The sequence below is a fragment of the Gracilinanus agilis genome, unplaced genomic scaffold, assembly GCF_016433145.1.
Source record: "Gracilinanus agilis isolate LMUSP501 unplaced genomic scaffold, AgileGrace unplaced_scaffold50762, whole genome shotgun sequence".
NCBI lineage: Eukaryota > Metazoa > Chordata > Mammalia > Didelphimorphia > Didelphidae > Gracilinanus > Gracilinanus agilis.
In genome coordinates, this window is record NW_025385535.1 from 1 (window position 1) to 9,329 (window position 9,329).

The 9,329-nt window shown below is 44.3% G+C and overlaps 1 protein-coding gene across 1 annotated transcript; it reads left to right on the top strand.

Annotated features, from left to right (window-relative positions):
* The first annotated feature begins 16 nt into the window (after positions 1-16).
* Positions 17-5,696, top strand: LOC123255732 (wiskott-Aldrich syndrome protein family member 1-like). The gene is made up of 2 exons (XM_044684472.1): positions 17-169; positions 4,753-5,696. Exons 1-2 carry the CDS (start codon positions 55-57, stop codon positions 4,908-4,910), a joined length of 273 nt encoding a protein of 90 aa, XP_044540407.1. The 5' UTR covers positions 17-54; the 3' UTR covers positions 4,911-5,696.
* The last annotated feature ends 3,633 nt before the right edge of the window (positions 5,697-9,329 follow it).

A 9,329-nucleotide genomic window follows, 5' to 3' on the forward strand; every position in this document is an offset into this window, starting at 1 on the left:
CTCTCCGGAGTCCACCCGCCCCCCTCCGCTGCCCCCGGGCCTCACGTTCCGTTAATGCCGCCTTCCCCTCCGTCACAACTTGTTCCTGCTCCCGAGCCGAAGCGCCATCCGTCCACCCTGCCTGTAATAAGCGATGCCAGGAGCGTGCTTCTGGAAGCGATACGGAAAGGTGACTTCCTGTTTCTCTTTAGAAAAGGAGGTTGTGGGCATCAAGGGAGACTGAGAGCCGGGCCTGGAGACTGGAGGTCCTGGGTTCAAATTCGGCTTGACGAGTCCTAGCCTTGTGACCCCGGGGGAGTCACTGCACCCCCTTCGCCTGGAGCTACCCGCTCTTGTGCCTTGGAGCCAATGCTTAGTATTGATTCTTTGACCAAAGGGAAGGGTTTAAGGAAAAAGGAAGCGGTGTTATTGAAAACCTAGACTTTGAGATAATGGGGAGCCTTCTATTGTACTGTCAGTGTAGATTCCACCCCAGTCCAGAGCTTCCGTCCCCTCTTTCTGTAAGCTCTCCCACCCCGGCGCCTCTGATCACCTATGGAGCCCTCGCCTTGGCTAGCTAGCCCCCAGGGGGCGCTCTCTTGACTTTTGCTGTCACTAAGCTGGCTCTTTACCTGTCTATAAAGCCGGTGCCCAATGCAAAGCTTGGCCTTTTGCCTTCTAATCTATCAGTTTGCCTAGGAGGCAGCTAGGTAGCTTAGAATCCTGTCTTCAAAGATGGCCTCAAAAACTAGCTGTTCGACCCTGGGCAAGTCACTTAAATCCTGTTTGCTTTCATCTCTACCGGGTCATGAAAGTGTCCATGCCCCCTCACAGACAGTATGGTCCACTGGCTCCCAATGAGTGGGACATCACGAAACGGTAGTCCAGCCCACAAAAATGATCTGCCCAAGGCATCATTGACCTTGTGGGAAGATCTCCACCGAGGAGCAATCCCAACCCCTGGAGGCCGGCCCCATTCCTAGATGGCTCTTAATCGATAAGTACTTCCAAACCTCAGGCCTAAACCTGTCTCTCTAGCCACCTCCCAGCCAGATCTCATCTCTTTCCTCATGGGCTTCCTCTGAGCGCCAGGCCCCTCCAGTGCTCTTCACAGGCCCAGCACCCTCCTGCTGGACAGCGCCATTGAAGCTAGCCTCTGCACACTGGGTACCTCATGCGCATGTGCAGCCACTTGTCTTCTGCTTGTGAGACTGATAAGGCCTTGTGGTCCTCCCTAGAACATTGTATCTTTTTTTTTTCTTTTTAACCCTTACCTCCCATCTTAGAATCAACACTGGGTATTGGTTCCAAGGCAGAAGAGCCATAAGGGCTAGGCAATGGGGGTTAAGTAACTTGCTCAGAGTTACACAGCTGGGAAGTGTCTGCGGCCAAATTTGAACCCAGGACCTCCCTTCTCTGGGCCTGGTTCTCAATCCACTGAGCTACCCAGCTGTTCCCTGGAGCACTGTAACTTAACAAGAACAATAGCTAGCATTTACAGAGCACCTGCTCTAGGCCAGACCCTGGGCAACAGCCCTACCTAGAGGGGGCTTTCATTATCCTCATTTTACAGTCCTGGAGACTGAAGCAGATGGAAGGTAAGTGCTTGTCTGAGGTAGAAAACTTGGGATTTCTTGATTCTAGCATCATAGACTCCACCTTTGGCTATTATTCCATGTGGCCCCCCCTATGCTGACCTGTCAAGTTTTAGGTTTGTTTTTTTTTAACTGGCTGTCCTCAAGCATGTTCCTCCCCATTGTACCACTGCAGATTGGATTAGCCCATAGTCCTTCTGTGCTTTTATTCAAGGTGGTAAATTAAAATGGTCAGCTGCTCAGGTAGATAGCAAGGCAGACCTCTTTTTGCAGGGACATAAATCTTGTTCAGTGCCTTGTGAAATGGGCTCTGAATGCTCTGTTTTTGCTACACCTTTCTCTCGTCTGTGAATTTTTTTTCTCTGTGAGAATAGCTGGAAAGCCTTTATCAGATAGTGAGGCAAACATTGTGACCCCTTCCTTCCCCGATTGTGCCTATTTATTAACTCTGACCAAAAAAGGACATGATAGTTCTGGAGTTATACTTAAAAATTCATTTCCCCCCAGGGTTTTAATGGAATTGTTTTTCCTACAATTCTTTAAAACATTTACACTGGTAAAAGTATATTCCTCTTGGGCCTGCCCTGGTAGGGCCCAGTGCGGCAGCTGGCCTAGGAGCTCCCTGACCCCAGGACCAGACTGTCCCAGGGAGAGTAGGGACAGGGGTGGGGAGAAGGGAGCAACCCCCAGGAAGCTGTGGAAGTACTGGGGGAGCGACCTAGGGCAGTGTAGGCAAACTCCCAAAGAAACAACCTGATGGGAAATGGGGATTTAGGTCTCCCCGTGGGCTTGTTTCTTAAGTCTTTCCCCAAATTACATTTGAGTCTACTTTGGGCCTCCTTCAGGCAGCCCTTCAGCCTTAGGTTTGACACCTGGGGAAGAGGGGGTGCACAGATATGTAAGAACGTTCATGTGTGTAAATATGTAGATGCAAAGTTCAAATTCAGCCTCAGACACTCAGTGGCAGTGTGACCCTGGGCAAGTCAGTCCTGTACCCTCTGTTTCCTCATTGTAAAATGCAGCAGAGGAGGAAATGGCAAATACCATCTTTTCCAAGAAAACCCCAAATGGGGACACCAGTCTGTCGTGACAGAAACAACTGGATCTACACGGGCCAATGTGTAAGGCAGGGTGCCAGTTGCCACTAGGAGGCAGTATTTGAATCAGACATATAGGCCAGTAACCCAAGTCAGGGAGAACTGGACAGGGTGGCCCCGAGTTCAAATTCTGCCTCGTAGGCTCTGCCAGTGTGTCTTCCTGTTTCTCCATCAGTAAATGGAGCTAATAACTGCATCTGCCTCACTGGCTTGTGAGGATTGAGAAGGATGGCACGGGGAAAGCTCTAGAAGCCTGACAGGGGAAAAAAGGCTAGCTAAGGAGGAGGAGAATGCCCGAGCTTCTCTATCCTTCCAACCCGGCAGCCAGGGTGCCTGCCTGCCTGCCTGCCTGTGGGGAAGACCAACTACATCCAGTACAGAAAGCCCTGCTGGCCCTGCCCCTTCCAGACTCCGCCCTTATCTGCAGGGCTGTTAGCACCAACCAGGTTGAGCTGCCTTTAAAAACAGACTCCTGCTTGGGGTGCAAAAAATTAGTCTCCATCATTTCCCTATAGGTTTCTTACCAGGCCTGGGATCTATTTCCTCATTGCATCCTTCTTTTCTTTCTGTGTAAAGAATAAAGAATGCAAAGGCTCGCCCCTCCTCCTTCAGATTTCTTTTTTCATAGAGTCCAAGAAAATAGCTTATGCTTAATCTTTTTGTTTTTGAATCTTATTTAAACACAGTTGTGGCATGTTTGGGGAGGACCTGGGTTCAAATATGCCCTCAGACACTGCTGCTTTGGGGATCCCACAGTAACCCCATTCATCTAGACCTTACCACTCTCCTATCTTAGGACTGATGCTGGGACAGCAGCTGGGTGGCCCAGTGGATAGAAAGCCAGGCCTGGAGACAGGTTTCTGGTCTGGCCTCAGACACTTAATAGCTGTATGATCCTGGGCAAGTCACTTCACCCCCATTGCCTAGCCCTTACCACTCTTCTGCCTGGGAACCCCAATACACTGTATTGATTCTAGGATGGAAGGTAAGAGTTCAAAAAAAAAAAAAAAAGAATTGATCCCAAGACAGAAGGTATGGGTTTTTTAAAAAAGAATTTTTTTTAATCCTATTTCGTATAGCCACTGTTTATGTTACTTGTTGTTATTAATTTTCTGCTAAGATTAAGGTGTGGCACTAAATCCCTATTGCAGTACTAAGGAGAGAAATAAAGCCCAGGGAAAGATACACTTAATAGAGGTAGCCAGGAGGCCCAGTGGACAGAGCACCAGGGCCTCTAGTCAGGAAGACAAGTCATTTCATGGGGATAATCCCAGCACCAACTCCCAGGGTTGTGAGGATCAAATGAGATCACATTTGTAGAGTTATCATATGTTTTGTTGTTCAGGCACCAAGTCTTTGTCCCTGGGGCTTTCTGGGCAAGGGTCTGAGAGTGGTTTACCTTTTCCTCTCTGGTGAATGAAAGCAGATAAAGATTAAGTGACTTACCCAGGTTCACACAGCTGGTGTCTGAGATCGATGTGAACTCTGGTCTTCCTGATCCCAGGACCAGGGCTCTATCCACTGAGCTGCCTCACTGGCTCCTTAGCCCGCAGAACAGGAACCATAGAAGTGGTTGTTCCTCCCCAGCCCCGTTCATTTAAGTAAATGTACGGTGACCAAAGACCTAGATAGACAACAGCATAAATGTAGTCATATTTTTTTTTCTTTTATCTATTAGGCTATATCTTGTAGATCCATGAGCTTTTATTTTTTAAATCCTTACCTTCTTAGAATCAATACTGTGTATTGATTCCAAGGCAGAAGAGCAGGATCACATAGCTAGGAGGTATCAGAGGTTAGACTAGAACCCAGGACCTCCTGGCTCTTAAGTCCAACTCTCCATCCACTGAGCACCCATGAACTATTTGAGAAATTTTATCTAGATTCCTTGAGACCATCGAGGGTGCCATTTGGCAAAATGCACTCCAACCTGATACATGGTGTGTTCCCAAACAGCTCATGTCTCTCTAAAGCCATCCCCTCACAGTGCTTCCCAGCCCTCCAGCCCATAGCGCTGCCATGAGCAGTGACTCCAGCCCTTGGTTCCAAGCCCATAATGATTCTCACTTATTCCACCCCAGGTATTCAGCTACGAAAAGTCGAGGAACAGCGTGAACAAGAGGCTAAGCACGAACGCATCGAGAATGACGTGGCCACCATCTTGTCCCGCCGGATCGCCGTGGAGTACAGCGATTCTGAAGATGATTCAGAGTTTGATGAAGTGGATTGGCTGGAGTAAAGAACCATCTATGGATATGCGACCAAACGGAATGCAACGTCCGCCGTGGTGCTTGTTCTTTGAGAATGGTTTGGTCATGACTAGTGTTTTGTATTTTTTTTCCCCCCATTAATCCTTTTTTTTTTTTTAAATCCTCTTTTTCAGTTTACAAGAAAACTAGCACATCTTTCAAGCTAAGTGTTTCACGGTGGCTTTTCTTACAATTTTTTTTTCCCAAAAGAACATTCTTTGTCCATATAGACCACTAAGTATTAAGCATGGGCAGCTTTTGCTAGAGTAGCCAATTCAAGGTTTTTTGTTTGTTTGTTTTATTTTTAACATAACTTAATTGTGCACTTTGTGAATTTTAAGTTAATGAAGGTAACTGAGATTGAAATTCCAAGGGCAGCTGTATGTATTAATGAGCCTTATTCTATTTTAATTAATGGCAAGAAATGCATTAAATCTGTCGAAGAGATCACTACCTTGATTATGTGAGTTCACTGAGAAAGGACGATAGTTTGTAGTACTGAGTACACTTCAAGAAAAGAGAATGCTTGAGCTTTTTCTTTTTTATCTTTTTTTTTGTTTGTTTTTAAATAATTATGGCCTTATATTTGAATGGTTAGCAGTCTCCCTTCCCCTGGCACTCCAACCCTTAATATACATATTGTGTGTGGTACTATTTGCCTGCCTACAAGAGTTTGATTTTTTTCATGTGAAATATTCTGACTGAAACATATTGTGTAACTTATGTAACTGTTAAGAATAATAGTCTGATTTAATAAATGGTTCATTTTAAATGTTCTTAGTTGTTGCTTTTTTTTTAATAGTTATCCTTAAATGTTTTTTTTTTTTTAACCCTTATCTTCCTTCTCTTAGAATTACTACCATGTATGAGTTCCAAAGTAAAAGGGCAGTAAGGGCTTGGCATTTGAGGTTAAGTAACTTGACCAGGATCATATAATTAAGAAGTGGCATTCACTGAGTCACCTACCTACCCCCTCAGTGGTATTATTAAAACCTCCTAAACAGATAATATCACAGATTTGAATAAAAATAGGATTTGCTTTTTTTTTTTTTTTTAATCTTAAGCTATATAGCAAAGTGATGGTGAACCGATGACATGGAGAGTGTTCTCTGTGAGCATACAGCCACCCTCCCCCAGAGTTCCTTACTAGAAAGGCAGAGGAACTCTGGAGCTGCTCCACAAGCCTGATGGCTTTTTCCCTGTCCCCCGCCCCTCTGCCCAGCAGCCAATGAGAGTGCACAGAGGGTAAGGTGGGTGGCTCATAGGCAGCAGAGCTGGAGAGGAGCAGAGCGCTCAGGCCACTTTCCCTTCCTCTCTCCACACACACCTCTCATCACCTGCTCAGCAGCCCAATGGGAGTGCTTCCTCCCTGTAAAAAGTGAAACTTGGGAAATGTATCAAAACTACATTTCCCTTGATCCAACATGGTCCAACTGGTTTCCGTTTCCGACGTCTTGACGCAGGGGAGCGCTTAAATCTCGTGGGTTAGGAGGGAGTGGCTCTCTTTTGCCAGTAAGCTCTTCTTTGGCGAGTAGGGCTTGGCTAGGAGGCAGTATGGAGGCGGCAGTTTTGAATGCTTACAAGCGCGTGGTCTAATGATTTTATCTATCAACATGGCTTTAATTAAAATACTAATTTATATTATTATCACAGCCTTTATCATTTTTCATATTTACATCCCTCCCCTGTGTGCGTGGGGTGGGGCTGGGCAGGGCATGGCACTCAGTCTCTCCCAGGAAGGGCACCGCACTCTTGTGGGGTATAGGTTGGGGGAAGGCCTGGCATTCATTTCTAAAAGATTCACCTTGAATCTTATTTTGAAGGGGAAAAAAAGAAAATTTAGTTGTTAAAGAAGTCAGATGTTCAGTCATTTTCCAGTTATATCTGACTCTTCATGACCCCGTTTGGGGTTTTCTTGGCAAAGATACTAGAGTGGTTTGCCATTTCCTTCTGCAGTTCATTTTCCAAATGAGAATAGGCTTCAATGACTTGCCCAGGATCACATAGCTAGGAAGTGTCTGAGGCCAGATTTGAACACAGGAGGATGAATCTTCCTGACTCCAAGCCTAGCATTCTGTCCACTGTGCCACCCAGCTACCCCTCAAAAGGAAAATACAGAACAGTCCTTCATGCTCTATCCCTTAATCTGGAGTACAGGAGACATAAGAGTTAACTTGACAAAAGAGTTTTAAAGTAGAGAGATTGCTATAATAAGGATAAAACCAATGAATGATACTTAGGATAGAAAAGAAGCCTTAAATTGCAGCAAGAGATATTTAGGTTAGATATATAAAATAAGGTCTTAGATTTGTTTGACCCTGGAATAAATTGGATCCTTTAGGTTCAGCCTTGCCAGTATATGAGGGGACCTACCAAAGTTTGTCTTAGTTATCTTCCAGAAAATAGACCTAAATTCATTCTTCTAGCAAATTTAACAATATACATGTATATCATAGGCAAAAGCTGGTTTTTTTTTAGCCTCAATCATAATAAAAAAAAAAAAACCCCAAAACAAGAGATGTGGCAGGTTAATTCAGCCCAAAGAATATTTACTATGTGCCAGGCACTAAGAAAGGAAGGAAGCAGTTTCTGGTACCAAGAAGCTTACTTTCCCCCAGGTGGTATAGAACATATACCTAAATAAGCAAAAGTCAAATATATACAATATCATTTCAGGATACAACCGGGATGCTAGGTGGCCCAGTGGATACAGAACCATGTCTGGAGTCAGAAAGACTTCCTGAGTTTAAATCTGGCCTCAGATACTTCTTAGCTGTGTGACCCTGGAAAAGTCACTTAACTTTGTTTGACTCAGTTTCCTAATCTGTAAAATAAGCTGGAGAAGGAAACGGCCAACCACTCTAGTCTCTTTTCCAAGAAAAAGTGTCAGACACAACACAAAGAGGACCAAAAAACAATGCAAGGGACACAAATGGCCGAAAGGTTTCTTATAGGAGATGGCACTTGAGCAGAGCCTTTAAGTGAACAAGATAGGAGGAGGGAGGGAGCATTCCAGGTAGGAGATGGACATGTACCATAAACATCACCAGTCTGGCTAGAACATAAATTACATGTTGGGGAATAATCATGCCTAGAAAAATAGGTGGTAGCCAAATTCTGAAGAACTTGAAATGCTAAGTACAGAATTCTGTGTTTTATATTAAAGGCAGTGAGAACCATTTGAAACTTCTTAAACAAGGGAAGGATGGGGTCACTGTCATGCTTTAGCAATATAGAGTTTGGGATACCTATTGGAAGACTTTTGCAGATGTAGAGGCGAAGGGTGATAAAGCAAGCTCAACTAGAGCCACTATGGAGTAAGGAACAGAGGTATACAAGAGAGAGCGACAAAGGCTGAAATACTTGATTGGTTTATTGGATTGATTGGATTTGGGGGTGAAGGAGACTGCAGAGCTGGAGATATTTCAGGCTTGTGTACCTGGGTGCCTGGAAGGATGATGTTGCACTAATGGAAAATAAGGAATTTGGGAGGATGGATAGTTTTGTGAGGAAAGATAATGAGTTCTATTTTAGTAGGAAGTTTAAGATCCCTGTGGCATATCTAAGTGGGGAGATGTCTAGTGGGCAATTGGAAATAGACTAGTATGATATTGGAACAGAATTGAATAGGAAAGGAAACTTTTGGAATGTCTGAAAAAGATGTCTATAAGTAAAACCTGGCAATATCTATCCTAATCATTTGACAGATTGCAGAAAATTACTATGAAGAGTAAAGTAAGGGAAATGTTGTGCCCAATTTAACAAAGCATTCAAAAGCCAATTTACAAAAAGCAAAAATGACAAAGTAATTACTGTTGGGGCAGCAAGGTAGCAGGGTGGATAGAGTGCCAAGCCTAGAGTCAGGAAGGTTCCTCTACATGAGTTCAAATCTGGCTTCAGACACTTACTAGCTGTGTGTGACTGCTTGCCTAGCCTTGGTTCTGTCTTAAAATAGTAACTAGGTTAGAGAGTAAGGGATTAAAAAAAAAATAGAAAACCTTCCCTAAGGGCACCAGGAGAAAGTAATCTTCTCCACCACCACCCCTTTCTTTTCCTGCACCTATCATAAATGTAAAGCAATGGTTCCCAAAGTGTGGTGTAGAGACCCCTGAAACTTTCAGGAGGTCTGAGAGGACAAAACAATTCTTCAAAATAAAGCTAAGATATAAAGTTCTGTGGGGAGGGGGGAATTTTCAATAATTGTTTAAGATGATAAAAGAATTCCAGGACCAAAGAGATGGAGAATGGCTGGGGTAGAGAACTAATGAGCTCCCTCTACCATTGCTGATCATCAAGGATTACTCACTGTCATTTTATTAACAGAATTTATTTACAAGCTTCTCAGCCCTTCCCTGCCCTCCCCACATAGAAGGCATCACCCAGGAGACATATATATATATATATATATA